Source organism: Nyctibius grandis, chromosome Z, assembly GCF_013368605.1.
Source record: "Nyctibius grandis isolate bNycGra1 chromosome Z, bNycGra1.pri, whole genome shotgun sequence".
NCBI lineage: Eukaryota > Metazoa > Chordata > Aves > Nyctibiiformes > Nyctibiidae > Nyctibius > Nyctibius grandis.
The window spans coordinates 23,355,199-23,377,454 of NC_090695.1; the positions used below are offsets into that span (position 1 = coordinate 23,355,199).

Here is a 22,256-nt window from a genome sequence, read left to right on the forward strand (position 1 = left end):
TTCTACCAGTACACTCTGAACACATTGTGGTTTTCACCAAAATGCATATCTGTTTCCATTTGACTTTTAAATACTTGTTCTTTACTCTTCCGTGAGCATTTCACTTTTTTCAAAAGAAGAAAGAAGTCTTAGGGCACTGATAAAGGGCAGAATTATTATTTTTTTTCCGTAAAATTGTTGCTTTCAAAGGAGTCATACATAGTCTCGTTTTACTTGTCGAATGTTCCTGTGCTGATATCAAGAGCCTTTTATCTGTTTGCCTACAGAAGTGCAAAGCTCAGAGGAATATGCTCAGTTGCTGAAGAAACTCATCAGATCTCCAAATATACCTCCCCAGTATTGGCTCACACTCCAGTATTTGCTCAAACATTTCCTCAGAGTTTGTCAAGCCTCCAGCAAAAATCTCTTGAATGCAAGGTCTCTGGCTGAAATTTTCAGCCCTCTGCTTTTCAAATTCCAGATAGCAAGGTACATGGATCATCTTTATTATATTTTGTACTGTAATATGGTTTAGTTATGTACAAAAGTAAATTTGATGAATTAATTTTGTGACCTTACTTATAATGTGGAGGGCATTGCTGTAAATTTTTCCAATGTTTTTTGAATAATTCTAATGTAAACTTTTGCATTTTTCCTAGTTCTTACTGTATAATCCATCTCTTGCAGCTCTGATAATACTGAACACCACATAAAGATCCTAGAGGTTTTAATCACAAGTGAATGGAATGAGAGACATCCTGTACCAGGTAAAAACTACTTTTCATTTAAAAAGTTATATACCAATGTTTTCTTGAATATTAAAATTCAACTTGAGGACAGTAAATGCTCATTGTTTTTCTTTTTTAATCAAACTTAATGCAAAAGCGCATAACTACAGAACTAAGTAGAAGTTGTTAATACGTTCTACAGTGGTGTGCAACATTTGTTTTATAAGAAATCATCTTGTTCATTAAAATCATTTTAGTACCCATAGTTTGTACGGCCTTAGGACTTTCATTTCCTTTTCAGTAAACAGTGAATAGGAATTTGTGAATTTTTAAGACCTGTAAACCAATAGAATGCATATCATACAGTTGTGGTGGTGGTGGGAGGTAAATTCTGGAGATTTTATTTAACTTTCACTCTACTCCCAGGCAAATTTTCTTAGAACTGCAATACCCGATAGAGATCATCGGAAGAAAGTAAGATTTCCCCCTTTATTTACATATATGTATTTTTTAATCCACAGAGTCAAAAGATTTATTTATCAATATCAATAAACAACATGGAAAATATTAAAACCCCATTCAAGAAAGATAATTATACTTGTATTTGTTCTGTGAGTTAGTGTCTAAATTTAGTCAGCAAACAGTAAAACCCACCTCTAATTTATGCAAAAATCCCCGTTTTTAAGTCATATATTTGGTAGGAGCAAGGAAGAGTTGCTAACTATGTGCAAAGGAGATTATTAACACAGGGGGACTTTAGATGTTAGCTTAAATTAATTCCTTTTACAGCTTATTAACAGAGTGTATTGAACAAAGGATAGGGTAATGGTGAACCAGAACATTGGGCAGGCTGTAGCTCTCCTTCCTCTCTATCCAAAGTACAAGGTAAAGTTCATGGCAGTAGGATTTGTAGAGCTGTTTAAGATTTGAAGACCTAGAACACAGCAGCAGAAAAACAGCAGCAGAAAATGCCTTATTTCTTGTATTTCAGGTAGGCGCATTGTATAATCCCCTGCATGAACTAATGGAGATTAATTCAAAATGGCTAAGATTTTTGTTCCTGTTGCTTTGTTTGTAAGGCTTTTCCAGCCTTCCCAGCTCTATTAGTTACGAATCTTTCCCTAACATAGTGTACATCTGTTTTGAGCTAGTTTATACCTATTTGGTTTTGTTCAATTTTGTCAAAATAGTTAAACAGGCATTTCCAGAACCACTGTGTATTTTTCCTCCTGATGCTTCGTAACAACCAGGAGAGTCCAAACTTTTAATGACTATTTGTCCTATTTTACCAAGAATTAGCAAATAACTGCTAATTGTTAAAGAATTATTTTATTTGCCACCTGTTATAAATCTTAAAAAGCAAAATGCATTATTGAATCCCCTTAATATTCTAAGGAGTTTGCTAATAGCATTTTTTTAAATGATATGTTTGCAAGTGCTTTAGAGTATGTAATTTTATATGGCTGGAGGCACTGATTGGGAGGTTACAAAGGCAGGGTCAACGGTGAGAGCTTCTAAAGTTTCGAAGTCAGAGTTTCTGAAGTTGCACTTAAGAGATCCCTTGGTTGCATATCATCCTGAGTTGCTTCATGTGAGGAAAGTATAAAAGTGAAAAGTGTTGATGTTAGAACTACTAATGAGGACAGGGAGTCTAGTCATCTTGAAAGTATCATTAGAGCGCTTGAAGAAATGTGGCTGTATCCATCAGATTTATAGGGTTTGACACTACGATAATAATTATAAACTAACATCTGCTTGTTTTTAATATTGCGTCTGCATTAATTAATATTTTGTAATGCAATAGTTTATTTTGACAATCCTCTTGGGATTTTTCATATGATCTGTTACAAAAATAGAACTCCTTCCCTGTGCATTTCAAAGTCTGTCCTGGGCAGTGGAATGTTTTTTTAGTAGAACATTTGCACATCTATTAATATGCTGGAAAAAAAACTCAGAAATTTTCAAGCTTTGTAGTCTATAGTTAGCTAGCCTCTGCTCTCAGGCCTGTAAAGCACTTGAGTAATTTTCAAAAGTTGAGTCTTAATAGAATGTTATATAAGTTTACAGGATTAGGACACAAGTCTGTTTTCCACACCAAAATCATTTGGTGACCTGATCATCTGAAGCACTCTGTTTTTATAATTCTCATAGAAGACTCTAAGATGTATTTTTCAGAATTACCATCTTCATGATTATTGCTTGTAGTGGCTTGAGTTTCCATAAAAATTATTTAGAGACATTGTAATAAAAGGAAGATTCCTAGAAAAGATAACTTATTTGTCATGTCAGTGTTCTGAGAATGACAATCTATAACAGAATTTTAGAAGTGCAGAAGTTAAGAGGTTTTAAGCAGAAAGAATCTTACTTGTTGAAAATAATGTAATGACAACTAAGCCATAACAGGGAAGCCAATGCTGCCAGATTTCTTCTCTTTTTCACAGGCTGGAATGATAGCTCTCTGCTTCCTTTTTTCTTTTTGTTATTCTCAAGCTTGGATGAAAACATTCTGTCTAAAACAAGCTGTGCATGAAGTTTTAGTGGTATCTTACACAGTACGTAGGTACATTAAATGTAGTGTTGGAGATATCTGAACTGAATAGGGAGATCTTTGCACAACTGCGTGTTTTTTTTTCTTATCACATCATCCACTAATTATCCTTTTTGCCTCAAAGCGATAGAAAGTATGCAATTGGACCATGTATGTTAAAATTAGTATCTTAAATTGAGCATCTTTAATTGAACATCTTATAGCTAGAGTGATGCTATGCACACTGTAACACAAAACCAGGAGTTACTTCTAGGCCATTACTTGATTTTTTTTCTTTAATCACAGAACAACTCTGCACTGATTTTTTTTTTTTGTCTGTCAGTGTTGAACAGCAAACTATGCATTTTAGTTTGTGAATTAGAAGTGTTTAGCCCTCCACAAAAGTTTAAGTACTAAAGTTAAATTACTTGTTATGCCTATGCGTGTAGTAGGTGAAGACAAAGTAATGTTGCAGGAGAAGGAGAACTGGAGAAATGTTGGTGTTTTGAATAACTGGTAACCAGACCCATTTTCTAATTCCTGTCTCATTCTTCGAGTTTATCAGTAGGGGAGCCAAAAGATGGTGTTAGTGCACAAGCTAGGTGATTTAGCATCCCATTTTAACAACCCAACTTGATGAACAGCCACACAGGCTTTAATTTAAAAAGTAGTGCTGATTTTACAGTCAGAAACAGAGTGCATGTCTCTAAATATGCTATTCAAAACAGTAGAATTAGAAGAAATTATAGCTAACAACGCTGCTTGTCTCAGAGAATCTCACACATCATACAGAGGTGTGAAGGAGCATGTGCTTTTAGAGGTAAATATTGACAAATAGGCTATATTTGTAGGTGTAGAAGACTGGATGTTTTTTTCAGTTCATTTTCAAGGATCGTAAAGGCACCTGGCTTTCCCGTCTGGAGAAGGCCCGCCCTGGATGCAGGTCCCAGAGCCATCTGTGGGGCTCAGCAGGTGCTCGGGGCAGCGTCATTGCTTTGGAGGTGGTAGCTGGGAAGGCAAGTTGTACAGAGGAAGGTCAGGTGATGGGAGAGCTGGGAGGGGATTTTTGGGGGGAACTCGGAGATGGGGGTCCTCTTGGGCTCAGGGGGTGTTAAGGAGCATGGAGTGGCTTTGGGTGTGTGAGATTAAGGTGTGTCTTAGGCAATGAGGAAGGGGGATGTGGTGGGAGAGTGAGGGGACATGGGGAGCTGGTGGCATTGCAGGCAAAATGGGCTGGTGAGGAGAAGAGGAAGAGCTACTGCAGCAGCGGGAAGGAGCTTACCTCCTGTATGGATGAACTGAAGCCTTTAACAGCCTGTGCACTAACTCAGGCTGAGCTTCTTCATCTAGACTGTCTATTCCGATTTATTCCTGTTGCCTGGGCTTGTAAATAACATTGTAAATAATGGCTCAGGCTGTGAAATATTGCAGTTTTAAGCATGAAGAGGTAGGTTTTACTACTCACGGGGTCGTAGCTAAGAATGAGTTGAGGTAACGAGACTGCCTCACACATAACTGCTCACTTACTGGTGACGGGGTGCGAGTCCTGTCGGTATCGCCGAGAGGCAGACACTTTGCTTTTAGCTGCACAAAGTATTAGCAAGTGTGGTAGCATTCCTCTTGGAATCACACACAGAGCTCCCCTGGACTGCTGCGGTGGTCCGGCTCAGACCACGGTCTTGTCCGTAGTGTCCTGGGGACACAAACAAATACAGAGGAAGGCTGTTCCTTGTCAGGATTTTGCTGCATCATGTCACGAGCGTGGTTTGGAGCCCGCGGAAGGCGGCGGGTCCCGGGCAGAGCTGGAGCCGCACGGGAGGGGTGTTGTGTGTCCCCTCAGCCGGCAGGGGGCGCCGCGTCTGAGCGAATGAGCCCCTGCACCGCGTTGGGCTGAGGGCGAAGGGCCTCGGTGGTAACTTCTTGGAGTGCTGCGTTCCTGGTTCAGCGTTTGACAGCAGTCTGTGCTTTATTTTCCTCAATACCGAACTGAAAGTGTTCGGTAAGACTGAAATAACATGTATGACGTTATTAGAACTCCTTACAGATTGATATGTCTGTGTGTGTTTGTGTGTAGGTATGTGTAATACATGCACAAGCCTGTCAGACCCGATCGGTTCTCTTCCTGCTTCATACATAATTTTTTAGGAAAAAAAGTGCTTTATAGGTAGAAGAACACTGTGAGTATGACTGCAAAAAATAGTAGGCTACTGACTTTCTGCAAATACAGATCTGTAGATTCAATGGGCACCACTAGAGGTTTTGAAATTTAACTTTAAATAAAAGTTAAGATAGAGCAATTATGTGGAAATGCAGGTGTGTCCCTACCAGTATCTTTTTTTGGTGAGGCAGTTGATTCCCTTCTGCAGGATGATTAGGAACTCATTTTTGCACGAGGCACTGGAATAAAAAAAAAAAATATTGGACTTAGGAGCAAAGCCTTATCTTTTGTCTCTGTGTGGGTACCTGTGCTTTTTAAAATGATAAACAATTCAGTGAACCAGGTTTGGGTTGTCTTTTCTCCTTTGAGAGTATGCTTCTGTATTGTGGCCCTATAAACCAAGAAGTTTTATCAGCTCCTTCAGTAATCTTAACAGGCATATCAGTTACTGTCAGAAGTTGGGTTAGTTCAGAAACACAAGTTACCATCTCCATTTGAAGTAGGCTGTACCTTTATGACTGTGCTGCTTTAAATTATATGTAGAACTGACAATTGTTCAAGTAGGCAAAGGCTAAAACTAGAAAAGCAAGGGATTGTTATAGGTGAAGCTAATCAATCGATTGTAAAACATCAAAAATGTACTGCAGATATTTGGGTTTGGTATTTTGTAGCATGGGAGAGTTTTGGTAGGTGGAGTGTTCGGGAGGTGAAAACTCTTCAATGCCGTTTGACTGCCATAAGGAACACAGCTACCAGACGTTCTCACTGTTTCCAACAAGTAGGAGGAAAATATTAATCCCCTTCTCTTTCTCTGAATTAAATTTTGTGATCTGCTTCTCCTTTCACTTTATTTCCTTGTAAAACTGAGCTAGCAAAGAAGTTAACCTCCGTAGGCAAAGGGGAGCAGGCTCTTCAGTTTCTGCTCCATTCCTTTAGCAAGTATGATCTCCACCAAACACTAAGGCAAGGAAAATGTATTTGACCTAAACTGCTTCCTCTCTGTACAGTCCATTTTCCCGCCTGCCTGCCCAAGGAATGAGCAAACCTGACGTACTGGAAAACACCGTGGATACGGACAGGTGTTTTTTCTACTATTTTCAGTTTATAAGAAATGGATAAAACGCCTCACAAGCGTCATGCTAAGGGTCTTCAAGCAGCACCTGTATTTGTGATCCCACATGAGTGTGTAGGAGGTGATGCTGTGCTTGCAAGCAGGCTATTTTGCTTGCACAAAGCTGCTCTGAGAGATGCAGCTTTTTTCAAGGAAGATTTTGATTGTATTTTTCTGCAGTAAGTTAGTTAGCCACTTCCTGTATTTGGCTGTTCATGGTGTTTTCTCAACTTCAATACTGCACTCAGCATGCTGCCAGTGACAGAGACTATTTTAAGGCCTCTTACAATAGTCTTCTCATTTACTTAGCTAAAATGAGAAAGTTAGCCTTGCATTGGCCACTTGTTAGCTGATGACAACTTTTACTTTGAATCTGGCTCCCCCTCCCCCACCTGAAATCCCTGGCTCAGCAAATATTTGAACCTGCCCAAGTTAATCATGAAACTGAGATCTTTATCTGAGAGAGACGTGCAAGCTACTGAGGGTGGTGGTTTCTTTTTTTTTTTTTACAGTACTAAAGTCAGGTTCACTTTTTAATGATGAACCAGAGTAAGTGGATACCTTCTGCACAGCACAGAGCTTTAAGCAGTTAAGAAGAGAGAGAAGGCTTGGATTTTCTTACTGCGTGTTGCAGCTTTTTTAGGGATTTTTATGGAATATTGGTTGGAAAGCAGAGCAATCTCTTTTTCAGAATTTTTTTTTTCATTGCTTCAGAGAAGCTTCCTAGTAAAAGGAGTTTTAGGGGGTTTTCTTAAGTAAGATTTTTATAAGAGGAAACCAATTAATTTTTCAGGTTACTGGAGTGCATTTTCAGGCTGTATTATAAGGACGAGCATTTGTGATGCATAATTTACAAAGTAAGTGATTCTGAATTTCTCTGTGTGTTTTCTTCATCACCTCTTGGAAGTATTTTACTATAACTGATTACCAGGTAGAGCTTTCATGGCCTTAAGATATGTGAATGAAAGTCAAGTACCTCAGTACTTTCTCCAGATTATACAAGGAATGGGGAATTGCCTGTCTGTCTCCTGTCTTTTCTTGCCTGCAGGCTAGGCTAGTCTGAGCCAAGTACTAACCTGATTATACAAGTGTGGGCAGTCCAGAACTTGGCTACCGGTGAAACTCTGGAGAAGTAATTTTTTCTGAAAGCCTTTATTCAACGGAATAAAAAATCTTACTGGTCCCACGTGAGACCTAAATGCAGCAATGCAGTCTTTGTAGGAAATCTTTATAACCTAATTTAAATTATTACTTTGGCAGCTCAATTGTTTGGGTAGCAGGTGGGCTAAACCTCCAAGTTCAGTGTTTGGACTTGTATGTGGGATGATTTCAAGTATCCTATTTCATTTTGGAAATGAAAGGAATCTTTGGAGCACATGTACCTAAATAGGGCGGGGAGAGTCTACTTCAGAATGAATTTAAGCTTGTTAACGTATAAAGCAAATTAGCATGTATTTTTTTGTAGCTGTTGGTACTCTAGACGTGTTCTTGTTTGTAAATGCTTGTCTAAAAGGGGGAAGCTGCTGAGGGGCACAGAGAGGGTGTAGAAATGTGTGAAATACTTGGGAAGGATATAAATTGTGTTAATTTTTTTAATGAGCATTTGTGAGATAGAGCACATTTCAGCCGCTCCAGAATTTCTTATGATGCAGGCACAGATAGTTGCTACAGCTACTCTTTGTTGTGGTTATTTTTGGTATCTGGTTTTCTGCCCCCATAGATTATAGTGAGTATAAGGCATTCACATTGCTTTACATAGCATTCTGCTCTGGAATTAATAGTCTATTCTGTGCGTGTTTCTTCCAAGAGGTCTGAAAGAGTTACAGTCAGCGATGGGGGGAAGTTAAGAAGGAATATTTCTAAATGGTAGGAGGATACTGATGACATAAAGTCAAGTGAGGAAGGAGACACTGACAAGGGACTCTTGCTTTTAAAAACAATTAACTTGATAAATATCTCAGTGAGAACAGGGTAGAGAAACAGTGTGAAAAGGCAGACTAAATCTTGTATTCTGACAGACTGGCTTTTTATGTTCAGCAAAACCATGTTTCAAGATCTTGCTCAGTTTTTACTTTCTTCCACAGTTTAGGCAAGTCTGCTGAATGTAAGATTACGATATTTGGGTTTTGGATTTCAAAATGAGTTAATCTAGATCAATTGGAATTGTGTTTTATTAGAAAATGATAAGAGGGGGAAGACATCTCTGCAGTAAACACATTTTATATAATAATACCACATATATCAGACCCGTGTGTCCATTGAAATAATAGAAATCTGCACAGTTTAAAGACATAATCCATATTTTATTGTGTGGAGATACATAAGCCTGTGCGCATATGTATGTGTAAAATGGGTGTGTAATGAATACACACACACACACGGAGTCATGCTCTTTTCCCTTCTGCAGCTTTAATACGTACAGTAGGTCCAAATGCCTTTTAAAGCTTTTTGAATGGTAAACTTCAGGCATCCAAGCAGGAGAACACAACTGAGATGCAACCGACCTACTTCTCAAGGGAAGCTGCCCTGTGTGCGAGTGTGCGTGTGCTGTGTGCGCGTGTGTGTAAGAGCTACGTGCTGCAGCGTATCAGCCTTTTGTCATCCTGCCAGGATTGGACTGTACCATGCTGCAAAGTCAGGAAAACGAGCCGGGAAGGCAGGGAGGAGAGCCCACTTGCTCCTTTTGTTTGTAATACCAGGTTTATATTGCAGTTCTGCTAAATGTAGATTCTTTCTGAAACTGAAATTGTTTCAAGATTAATGTAGAACAAAATGATGAAACAGGAGTGGTCTGGTGACATTATTTTGACATGATTGGCTGAGGATTATGATGTAATAGGTTACAGTGCAGCCCCTTATAGGTTTTAAAATGAATTCCAAGACACCATTACAAAGAGAGCCTGACTCTTTTCTTGTATCTGAGCTTACTCAGTGAAACTCATACAAATGTACAATACTGTTTGGAATATGGAAGAACTGGATATAGAATATCCTAAGACAGATATAAATTGTGGCACAGACTTGATGTTTTACATAGAAATGGATCCACCAGGTAAAACTGCAGTCTTATTATGGAAGACTTAATTCATTTTGATCTTTACAATAGCTGCTTAGTGGATATGTAGGATTTCTTTACTTTGTCATTGATGCAGATAGGTTTTCTTTTTCCTTTTCTTCGTAAATTAGAATTAAATTGTGGTTTAGTGCATGGTTATAGTAATTAGAATCATAACCTGTAGAAATACCTGTCTGCTTACTTAACTGAATTTTTACTGAATTGACCTGTTTCTGTTTTGATTTTATTCTGTCAGATGTAGTTCTAGTTCTGCTATTATATAATAAAAATTTTGTATTTGTTTTATTATTATTTTTGCTGTCTCTGTTCCACACTGTGACTAAAAGGAGATGCTGCAATAACACTTTTATTTCCTGAACAGTGATTACAAATCATTGTTTTGGATTGTTTGAGGAAATCAGATTTTAAAATCTAGCAATATTAATTGAATACCTGATATTGCATCATTTTTTCATATCATATAAAAATACTATGCTATCTTGATATTCATTGCAACTTTAAAAAACATCGTGTTTTGTAGCTGGTCATAGCATATAGGGCAGGGCTGTTCATAAGGAATGATATACTTACTGGAGAACTAAAAGAGCTGGGTTGATTTTTAATCCTGATTCCAATGTAGCCCCCCTTTCTACTAAGTCAGAAGTGCTGCAGTATCCTCTCTGGCACCTACTGGTATACGTATGCAGCTTTGACATTGAGAAAAGGGGGATGTGGGTTTTAATCAGTCCTGGCATTTGGAACACAATTTATTCTGTAGAATACTAAGATTTACACAAGGGATATTTGGTTCACAGATGGGTTTCTTACAGCGTTTTTTGGCAAATCATCGCACAGAATGCTGAGGATCACAAAAACCCAGTTCTTCTTTTAAACTATACAGTATTGCTGTGGGTTCGCATCTTTTATTACTTAGCTTCTAGGTGAGGAAGCAGCAACATTGCTCTAAGATCATTATGTAGGAGAAAAAAAAAAAGAAATTTTACATGTTTTATTATTTGTATTCACCTGAAGATAGTGGAAGAAGGTAAAAGCAAACTTCGGAATTTCTTTTCCTCATATGCTTTCTTCAAAGGGGGAGGAGATGAGTATGGATTTTGCTTAAAATATGTTCTTGCAAGAGTAACATACTTCTTTGAAACAGTACATCTTTCTTGTTGAATTATACTGTTTTCAGTAAAATATCTTGATTCCTCTCATGGCTTTTGAAGGCTGTTAGTGACGGAAAACTATTTTGTAACAATTCTTTTTTTTTTTCCTCATTCATGTAATAAGGTATAATTTCAAGGCATATATGGTCAGGTTTTCAGTGAGTTTTAGTCAACTTTTTATTTCCCCTTTCATCTGCAGCGCTGCCTCCTAAGCCACCAAAACCTAATACTGTAACTAACAACGGCATGAATAACAACATGTCATTACAAGATGCTGAATGGTACTGGGGAGATATCTCAAGGTAAATCAGCTGTATTTCTAATGTTTGCTTTATGTTCTTGCTATGCTACTCTCTATGTATGTGTTATGCTTAAGTATAGAAAAATTACAGTTCTGAGAGCCATTTTTAGGATATTTTCCAACACAGACATATTCGATTGGTTTTATTCCAAACATGACTAAAAAGTTACTGGCAGTCAGTTAGAATGTAGTATGTGAAACGATTGGTCTGTTACTTTAAGACAGCTATATGAAATGCTAGCATGAAAGGACAGCAACAATAAAAAAGTATTTTCTTCTTTTTTTTTATCAAGAACCTCAACTGGAGGCACAATAGTTAACAAGCCAGACTAACAAGTGCTATATATTAGCAACATTTTTAACTGTACTATATATAGGTACATTAGACCAGCACTGGCTGCTCGAATTGTGCAGGCTTGTATGAACAAGCAGAAAGACCGTTGCATTAATACAATTTTGTCCAGCAATGAAAGGACATAGGATATACCATTTTTATATCACAGTTGTTCTCCAGCAATGTCAAATAAGCTATTAAATAACTGTATTTATTAATGTGGAGATCAAGAAGGCTTATAAAAATGATTTATTTTAAAACAGAATAGTTTAGAGCACAGTGAGAGGATAAATGAGTGAGAAGTAGCTGAAATAATTGGTTACTTTTGCTTTCATTTTAGAGAAGAAGTAAATGAGAAGCTTCGAGACACTGCTGATGGTACCTTTTTGGTACGAGATGCTTCAACCAAAATGCATGGGGATTACACGCTTACGCTAAGGTAAGATTAGTTATGCTAGGTCTGTAATACTCGACAGTAAAATGTAATACTGCATTTAAAATACAGTGTTCTTTAGGAAATACTACATAAAGTATGCCTAACTTTTCAACAAACTTTATTTGCAGGAAAGGAGGAAATAACAAATTAATCAAAATATTTCATCGAGATGGAAAATACGGCTTTTCTGACCCATTAACTTTCAACTCCGTAGTTGAGCTAATAAACCACTACCGGAATGAATCTCTAGCCCAGTATAATCCTAAACTGGATGTCAAATTACTGTATCCAGTGTCTAAGTACCAACAGGTAATTTGGTCTGTTTTCTTTGTGTTTCACTTAAATACAGAGAAATAACTGCAGAGTGGGGAGTCATTTATCATTAAGAGCTTCAGCTCTGTTAATATTTGAAAAAATAAAGTGGGTATAAAAATGGATATTTTTGTTTAAAACCAACTCCACAGTTTTCATATAAATAATTAAAACTTTAAATACTGCACATACATTATTAAGAAATAAACTTATGTTAATAAATATCCCACTCATTAATGATGAAATATATAATTTTCAGTATAAAGCTGAACACTTGCAATGCAAAATTGCTTTTTTGTCATTAATTTCTCATTTGCATATTATGCATATAGTATAGTATATCTCCATATGGATGAAAGAGGAGTCACATTACCAAGTAATTAACTAGGCATTTTTAAGCAGTTTTATCCTGAAAATCTGTGCAATATAATCGTTTCTTTACAGAGTATCTTTCCTTCTGCTCATCATTCCAGGATCAAGTTGTAAAAGAGGATAGCATTGAAGCAGTGGGAAAGAAATTACACGAATATAATACCCAGTTTCAAGAAAAAAACCGAGAATATGACAGACTCTATGAAGACTACACAAGAACATCTCAGGTGAGGTAAATTTGGAATCAAAGGGAGAGTGGAAGACCTCTGTAGATTTAGAAGAATATTATTGTAAATTCGTACAGCCATCTTCCTCCATCCTCCTCCCTCTCCCTTCCGCCACCACTACCATTGCCCAAAAGAGGAAACATATCTGATGTGCTTGCTTAGTATAGTAAATTGCTTACTCATGTTTGAACAGTCACCACCTGTAACCTAACCCACCCTGTGCCCAAGCCTGACACTTGCATCCAAAGCAAGCACAGAAGTATCTTGATTTACCAACGGTTCCTTGTGCTAACCTCATCAAGCTGAGTTACAGTTTTCAAGACACATTTGCAAGGAAGCATTGTATTTTATTACTAGTTTTTGAAGGGTCTGGTTTCGAAGGGTCTGGTTTCGTCTATGCAGAGTAGAGAGATGACGTGTGTAGATACAGTGCAGGAATGTAAAGCTGCCTCTATCCTTCGTTCAACTTAATCAATTATTAGCCAAGTCTTGAAGTGCCAATGAACTAGTGCTGTTTTACAGACCCAGAATCAAGACTGCTTCTTAAAATGTGCAGGAAATATGCCTAAAAATAATTAAAGAAAGGTGGAGAAGTGCAGGCAACTTGAACTAGTGACTTAAAAGACTTAGCTATCAACTAGCTATATAGGGGCAGGAGGATGGACTAGATGACCTCTTGAGACCTGTCCAGGCCAATATCTTACACTTTTATTTCAGAAAGCCAGATGTGTGTCTAAGGACATTAGTTGGTACAAAGGGCAAAGTGCCTTGCGATAAGGCTCTAATTGTCACAAATAAAACTTACTTATACAAAACAAAGATTGTAGCTAGCTCTTTGTCTAACAGTTTTTCTTTCTTGGAAAACCTCAGCGTGGGAAGCCTCATCATGGTGGCCTTTTGCACAGGCTTATTCTCTCTGTGTTATAAGGCTCTGCAGACAGAATGCATTCTGGTAAAGGGATATTAAAGTCTTCTGGTACAATAGACTGAAGTGTTTCTGTGATACAAGCCAATAAATCATCGTCTCTGATAACAACTGTAATAACAATTATTTTCAGGAAATTCAAATGAAAAGAACAGCTATTGAAGCATTTAATGAAACAATAAAAATATTTGAAGAGCAGTGCCAGACGCAAGAAAGATACAGTAAGGAATACATTGAAAAATTTAAACGAGAAGGAAATGAAAAAGAAATACAAAGGTCAGTATTTGTATTTGCATTTCAAATTGTATGATGTTGAAAAAAGAAACAACGCCAAGTATAGATCTGCCTAAAACTAAAGCAAGATGGCAAGTTTAAAGTTGTTCAGTTGTAAGCAAAGCAAGCCTCAAATAAGGTAGATGTGAACGTGCAAAATGTGTAGCTACTTCTAGAGAAATAATCTGTTCTCTTAAGGGACTACAGCACTAAATAGCAGATTGTAAAGTTATGAATAATACATCATTAGAGTGTAACCTATCGCATTATTCCATTCAGAATTATGCACAACTATGAGAAACTGAAGTCTCGAATAAGTGAAATTGTGGACAGCAGGCGTAGATTAGAAGAGGATTTAAAGAAGCAAGCAGCTGAATATAGAGAGATAGACAAGCGCATGAACAGCATTAAGCCAGACCTCATACAGCTGAGGAAGACAAGAGATCAATACTTGATGTGAGTATCCTTATGAATTAATGAGTTTGGGGTTTTTTTAAGTTGTTGTTTTTTTATACCTGTCCAACTTCTGTGACTAACAATTAATGTTATTTGCAATTATTGTCCAGGTGGCTGACTCAGAAAGGTGTTCGGCAAAAGAAGCTAAATGAATGGCTTGGAAATGAAAATACAGAAGAGTGAGTACTAAAAGATTTAAATATTTCTGGTATTTCAAATCATCTTACGTAAAAGTGAGATAAAGCATATTTAATTCCTGGACCACACAGAGAAAATCTCAAGCCTCGGTCTCCAGTGACAATGCACACTGTTAACACATGGCAGCCTACATCATGCAAGTGTTAGAAAGGACTCTATCTCACCCCCTACTTTCCATTATTTAGGGAAGTGCACAGTCAAGTTACTATAGCAAAGCACTGGAATTTGACCTGTGTCTTTATTCTTACCAGCAAAATAAAGGCCATAAGGTGTTAGTATCTTATAGAGATGCCATATGGATGGATAAATTTTTCAGAAGGTCTCTTGGACATAGGCAGGCTTTTTCCAACTTTCAAGTGTTGGTACTGTGGTGCTATTGATATCACATTGTTATTGGAGATGATGGAATTGTATATGCTGAAAAGTGGTCCTTCTCTGGTTTTGTGGTCTGGTTATTTTTTTCTGGGAAATGGCAGGATAGTGTTCTGTCATTTCAGCAATTCAGTTTACTATAGGTTCTGATAGGGGCTTGGCTAATGAGCAGGTTTCACTTCGTTCCTGGGAAAAAGCACCTGGATGGTGTGAATGTGGACGAAATTTAAACAAAAGCAAGCCACAAAATAATATCAAAAGTGTAGTAACAGTGAAGAATGAACAAATAGAAAAACAAAGTTGTCTGAGTAATACTGTGTCGACATTTTCTGCCTTTGTAGTTTCCTGTGCATGCCTTTTACACTGCCTGGCTGAACATAGAGCAGAAGCAGCAGACTGACAATGACTGTTTTGTGGATTTACATTCTAGCCTTGTCCACATCTATTTTAATTTGGCTTGGTTTATTGAGTCTTCTACTGTTATCCTGGAAATTGTGCATCTCTGCTGTGGCTGCAGCGGTAGAAGAAGGAGATAGAAATGGCATACACATTTTAGAGCCGTGTTGTTCACTCAGTCTTAGCACAGCTCAAAGATGATATGATAGAGAATAGGTAGGCACCTGTTTCCAGTAGTATTCCCATCACTTAAACAGTAGACAAAGAACAATGCCAGGCCATAGTTTTAGTGTAGCATCAAAATAGTAAGTGAAACTAAAGAAAATCTTCCTTTTCTCTCTCTCTGTGACTCCCCTTGCCAGTGAGTCTGGTAGGTGCTCAGGTTTCTGCCGGAAAACTAAACTTTCAGAATAAGACTTTAGAAAAAAGATGTAATGCAGAAAAAATCAACATAATGAGAGGCAGGAAAAACAGGAATCGCTTTCTCTAGCTGCTGGATGAGAATGGAGACGCTGCTGAATGTATTTGAATATCATGCAGGACAAAGGAGTATAATAGGGTAAAGGAGCTAGAGAGAGTGTCATCTGAAACGAACCCTTCTTTCTGAAAAATTGAATTGTGTGTGAGATTGCTGATTTCTGTAGACAACTTTGAGAATCTTCAGAAAGGCAGAAGAGTGGATGAGTGAGAAGTCATGTTTTCTTAGACCAAGGAAAACTGATTAAAAACCTATTACAGAGAAAATAAATACATTAGGCAAACACAGACTGATTGCAAGCTGAGCAGGAGAGGCAGGGCCCACCAGCACAGGCTGCTGGGGGAGTGGGGAGCTCTGGAACTGCAGAATATTGAAGTGGTGTCCACACAGCTGATCCAGAGACATCTTCTTTCATGGTGGGCTTCAGCTCGGAGAGTTCTGTATAATTCTGAATCAGCTTCGTTGCTGGTGGCTGTTTTGGTAGAGAAGGCCCTATATTAATGCTCTTCTCATAATCTGGTTATAAGGAGAGAGAGAGAGCACTCCCCTATTCCACCCTTTCCACAAAGCCATCTCCCCTATAAATAATTAATCTGTCTACCTGTACAACTGCTCGTGGCTTTCCCAAGCAGCAGCAGCTGTAGTTGATACATTGCATGATTTTTCACTGCTGACCAAGTGTTCTGATCTTTGGAAATTAAGCTGACTCAGAGGGTATTGATTTCGTTGGGCTTGCTATTTACGAAAACAGTGAGCAACAGTAGAAGTACTGAAGCACTCGCAGCATCCTTTTCTACCCTTCTTCAGATTCACATAAATGTTCTTAAAAGAAACAAGAACCAGAACTTATTTTTATTCAGCGGTTTAAATGGTTCAGTATTACATATTTTTTTTCCCTAGTTTTACCAGGGAGGCATCCTACTAACCATTTTTTTTTTTTCCAAGTAATATGAAATATGGGCTACTTAATTCATGGATTTTACTCTGCTTCTGTGTCTGTTTCACAAACACATTTCGTCCTATTTAACAGCCAATACTCTATGGTAGAAGATGATGAGGACTTGCCCCACCATGATGAGAGAACATGGAATGTGGGAAATATCAATAGGAGCCAAGCTGAAAATCTTCTGCGGGGAAAGCGAGACGGAACATTCCTTGTTCGAGAGAGCAGCAAACAAGGCTGCTATGCCTGCTCTGTTGTGTGCGTACCCTAATTTGCAAATGATGTAACCAACATTTGAGGCACCTACCTTGAGTCAGGGGCAGATAGGTAGTCAGGGGCAGATCCACATACACGTGGATCCCATTGGACCTTTGGGCTTAGAAGCAGACCAACAAGTCCTGAGGCCGTCCTTTGCTGCCTCATTTCCTACACAGCTCAGACCTGTGCCACTCCCACAGATGAGCCTCATGCGGAAGAAGGGAAACCAAAGCATGGATGCAGTCCTTTATGTGCAGCTGCTAGGTCTTGCCTATCTCCTGCCTCCCTAAGCTAACACAACATCTGGGAATTTGGGTTGAACCTAGGCTTTTACCATTATCCCACCACAGAAGACAGGAATTGTATGTAGTGACTAGCATCTTAAGATTTATTGCCAATACCTTATTTTCTAGCGTAACTTTACTGACAGACTAAAAACTGGTTGCTTTTTTTTTTCCTCTTTAGGGTGGATGGAGAAGTAAAACACTGTGTGATAAACAAAACACCTACTGGGTATGGATTTGCAGAGCCATATAACTTGTACAACTCACTCAAAGAACTGGTGCTACATTATCAACACACATCACTTGTGCAGCACAATGACTCTCTCAATGTCACACTAGCCTACCCAGTATATGCACAGCAGAGGCGATGAAGATCTTAATACTCTGGGTTGTTTGTTTTTTTTCTAAAGAAAAGATCTGACAACATTGAGGCCTCTGGGGAGAGAAGGCTCCTTTCAGCCCTACTCAAGAATTTGAGCTGCAGTATCAAAGCTATGTGTCTTCAGATGGGACTAGAGCTTTCCTTCACAACTGCAGTGGGAGAGATCACAGTTTTCAGCTGTGAACGTATGTTTCTAATCTGAAGTGCTTTTTTTTTTTTTGAGAAAAGAAAAACACGAGAGAGAAATCCGAACCTGATCTCCCTGCAGGGACATAGAGGCCTTTAACCATGGTGCTTGTTTACGACCACTTCTGAAGCTTTACCAGCTAGAACATTGGATTCTCCAAATGCAAGGTGTGAGAGGTCTTTGTCATTCGGTTATTGGAATTTCGTGGAATTCACAACTTGGCTTGGATTTGGTGTTGCTGCACTCAGTGGATCCAGACACACAGCATTGTGGATTTTTTGGTTTCTAGTGAATGATATGTAGCAGAATGGCACTTTCATTTCTAAGGGACACTTTAAAAGGACTTCAGTTTCAGTATGTTGTTCAGAGTAACTGTAATAGCAAAGTGCCAGGAAGTGTTTTGTTTAGACGTTTAAAAATCCTGTTTTAAGAATATATTTAAGACTGAAGAAAACAGGATTTTCAATGGCATACAGTATATAATAATGTACATAGGATTGGATGACTAACTATCATTGATGGAAACTATCAATACCAAACCGCTTCTTTTTTCCCTTTTCTGTTTGCTGAAAGCTGGATTCTTAGACTGTGCTATGCAATACTGAATTTTCTTTAGGCTGTAGTCTTCTCTCAAGCGTATCTACAGGTTAAGCTGGTTTTTCTTTCTTGTTTCCTTGTCTTCTTTTTTCTTTCTTTCTTTATTTTCCCTAAGAACATTTTTCCTGATGATTACTTTTTGTTACTTATGTTATTGTTTGTTTGGGGATTTTTTTAAACAATGTACAGGAAGCCAGCAAGAATTGGCTTCAGAATTAAAACTATGAAATATTTTACAATTTTCTTTGTATAGAATATTGAGCTACTAGCTCAAAGTTTAAAAAGTTCGTAATTTTTTTTTTGGACTAAATATTTTGTTGGGCAGTGCCTGATAAGCTTCAAAGCTGCTTTATTCAATAAAAAACATATGAACATTACAAAATATCACTGAGTCCAACAATATTGTTTCAGAGATAACTTTAGAGTACGGTACCACGCTATCTTTGCTTCTTGAAGCATTTTGAGCTTCTATCATGATTGTCTTTGTGTTTGGAATATGAAAAATTGTGTATCCTTCTCTGATAGTGATTGCAGAAAAAAAAAAAAGGGGGAAATTTGGCGACTGGGGTAGATAGTTTGGATTTCAGAATGAATCCACTCTTCATAGTAAATAAATGACTTCTTGACCTACTGTGACAGAATTTTTGTCAGCATGTAAAGGTATTCTAATTTCATATGAAGGAAGTTTCTCTAATCTGTTGCCTAGGTTTGTTTTTTTGTATTAGTATTGTGAAAAAAAAGCTCCCACCTTTACTGAGAACATTTGGATACAACGTAGAGCTAATTAAGACCAGAAAATGCCTGTTTTGAAAACAATTAGGCTATCATATTTAACATTTTGGATTTATTTTCATAAGTCTATAGGCTGAGGCAGTATCAAAGTGAACAATTCTATAATTTCAAGCACCAGAGACTTACGGAATTATGGTTTACTTGAAGGAAACAAATACATGAATCGCACTAGAGCGAACTTAGTAGGAATTCTGGGACAATTCACTGTGGGTTATTTGCAATGGTTATTTATTGTCCTTACCACTGAGGAGGTTCACACATTGCAAATTGATAAAGTAATGAAGTTCAGAGAAATTTTGGAAAAGTTTTGACTAAGTGAACATATGAATTTATTCTTCCCCCAGGAGGCAAAGGCAAGACCCATTACCTATTAAAGGGAGTTGCACACACAATCGAAAGAGTAAGACCCATGGACTTCTCTCATAATAGCTCTGTTTTAGAGATACATGTGTTTGAATTCAAAGTGTGCCGTGCTTATTAAGCTATTGGAAATAATAAGAAGAAATTTGCCAGTCTCCAGCAGTTTTATATTATCTTTTAATTTTTACATTATTCCTTCATTTCTGAGGCTGTAAGGCTTTTGATTTTATTTTGATTTTGTGCTCTTTTGGTGGGTTGTCTTTGCTTTCCTGTAGATGTATTTTCTTACTAGAATTTATATCATGAAACAAGATTCAACCAACATTAATGTTTTGGGATTGTCACCACTTACAAAATTATTCTGAATAGATGCTTAATCTTCATCCCTTCCCTTCCTTATTCCACACTCTTTTCAGGCCTGTAGGACCATGTAAATTTGGTTTACTAATAACTGGTTTTTACTATGAAAAGCACCAACAATTACTCTAGCATGCCAGTTATACTACTGGGCTTGAAGTTACAAGTTGGTTCAATATACAACAATTTTAACACTTGTAGGGATCCAAGATATTCTTTGGACATATATTAATTTTTGAATGTTAAATATTTTAAAAGTAAAATTGTATTTTTTTCTCTATAAGCAAAATATATATAATCTGAATTGATGTTTCACATAGCATTTGTCAAGAAATTTTATCATAGTTAAGGCATTTGGATCTAATATTCCTCATATTAAGAAAATCTCTGCTATGTCAGTGGGCCATATCCTCGACATGCTCAGCCCAGTATGGGATATAAGTTGTTCCTGTCGTGCTGTACAACTTCTCTTCATCTGTGTTTGTAGCAGAGAAAAAAAAATCATGTATGTGCAAATTTGGCACGTGCTTTTCTTGCACAAGCAACAATGAGAAATAAGCACTGTGTTGTGAGGATGAGTGCTTAGGGCTTCCTAAGGGGAAGTTCTGCCTGCACAGGGTCTGTGCAATTTGCAAGGATCACTTAGGCCCTCAAATTGGCATGAGTGGGTTTTCTTTGGTACTTGCATATTGTGTGGCCTCTGCATTTTCCTCCCTTCTTAACACACAGAGCTACGTCCTGCCAAAGGCCCTATTCATTGCAGGATTGTTTGTCTTTAATGTACAATATTGTTCACTCTGGTTTTGATTTATCTCAAACAGACTAATATATACAGAAAAAAAGTACGTGGATGTAACTGAAGAAACACGGCACTTTTCTGTATTTCTATTGACATGTAGTTTTTTCCATCTAATATGATTCAAGAGTGGGATGTGTTTTGTTATTTTTTTTTGTTTGGGGAATTTTTGGTTTTATTTTAAATCCCTGAGTTAATGCTGCACTGAGTTAATACTGCAGCAGCACTTTCACAAGGCCTTTGAAAGGTATGAGATGTAACTCAGAGAACCAAAACCCATGAGCAAAATCAGGAGTTTCTGATTTCCTTAAGTTGCAATTTGCATTTGGAGGTTTGGGGATGTATATCTGTGCATACGTGTGCACACCTGCTGTGTTTATATATAAGTAGATCCTAGTATAGGTGCATTTTTATCACACATGATCATTTTGCTGAATTCAGTAAGTGATATCATTAACTTTGTTTAAAGACACACACACATGCACATTAGACCTTTGTGAGTACAGCATGTTTCCAAATACAGTTAGAAAACTGAGTTTCTGTGCTGTTGGATATTTTCTTTTTAAAAAAAAAAAAAAAGCTTGTCTGTATGGTTCAGTTAGCTAAGAAATCTTGTCAAGCAATCTGTAAAACCAAATCTTCAAATTTTCTATTTGGTGTCAACTTTTCTGTAGTGAAGAAATGGCTTTGTCTTGTAATTGACAATGAAATAATAATGCTTGGGAAAACATTCAGATGCTTCTAATGGGGAAAACTTCTGCCGATTTTCACACAGTGCTTTTGCTATGCATGGTATTAAGTTGGGAAAGTGAATCCTGATAATATCTTTTTTTCAGGGTCACTTTAGAAATGGGCAGCTCTAAGCACAATGCCTCCCATGGGACAAGGTTCCAAAATGCAACATTTTATGTAGAATCATGTTGTATTTACTGCAGCTGAAGACTAAACTGGACTGTGGGAGTTGGTGACATTACATTGCACTTGTCCTAATGAGACTGCATTAGCTGCCCGAGATGCTGCTATTTTTTTTATTCTTGTTTTTTAAAAAAAAGCTCTGTTCTGTTAAATGTCTTTAAAACATTAAGATTACTTTATTTTAAAATGGTCTTTGAGGAGGTGGAGGGTAAAGTGGGTTGTAAATTGCCATTACAAGGCAATAAGGAAAACATGCCTCCTTAAAGTTTTGTTTAAGCTATAGAGTTGATGGAGCTGTGTCTTGTTTTTAAGTTGCTTTAAAAATTGTAATAAGTCTTCAAGCAGAATAAAGGTGGTTTTGAAACTGCATTTCAGTTGTTGAGGCTTCAGTAAGGACTGAGATTCTATTTACCAGCATCCTTGGCCGACTGTTTATATGTGACCTACTTTGAAAATGAGACCCAAATGCTTTTATTATTAGAGGGAACTAGGAAGCAAATAATTTCAGCTGACTTACAGCCATCCTATGTATTGAACTGCATGCAGTACTTGAGTAGCTCCAAAATAGTCTCATGTCA

General features: G+C 37.5%; 1 protein-coding gene across 3 annotated transcripts in view; it reads left to right on the forward strand.

Annotated features, from left to right (window-relative positions):
• The window catches only part of PIK3R1 (phosphoinositide-3-kinase regulatory subunit 1), a 59,338-nt gene extending 37,291 nt beyond the window's left edge, over positions 1–22,047 (forward strand). For all 3 annotated transcript variants that reach the window (XM_068422046.1, XM_068422047.1, XM_068422049.1), the window contains 11 exons: positions 267–468; positions 667–746; positions 10,927–11,029; positions 11,703–11,801; positions 11,927–12,107; positions 12,584–12,709; positions 13,768–13,910; positions 14,187–14,363; positions 14,474–14,542; positions 16,838–17,008; positions 17,474–22,047. In XM_068422046.1, coding sequence (XP_068278147.1) covers positions 267–468; positions 667–746; positions 10,927–11,029; positions 11,703–11,801; positions 11,927–12,107; positions 12,584–12,709; positions 13,768–13,910; positions 14,187–14,363; positions 14,474–14,542; positions 16,838–17,008; positions 17,474–17,663 — 1,541 coding nt within the window. In that variant the 3' untranslated portion in view covers positions 17,664–22,047. The remainder of the gene's footprint in view (positions 1–266; positions 469–666; positions 747–10,926; positions 11,030–11,702; positions 11,802–11,926; positions 12,108–12,583; positions 12,710–13,767; positions 13,911–14,186; positions 14,364–14,473; positions 14,543–16,837; positions 17,009–17,473) is intronic.
• The last annotated feature ends 209 nt before the right edge of the window (positions 22,048–22,256 follow it).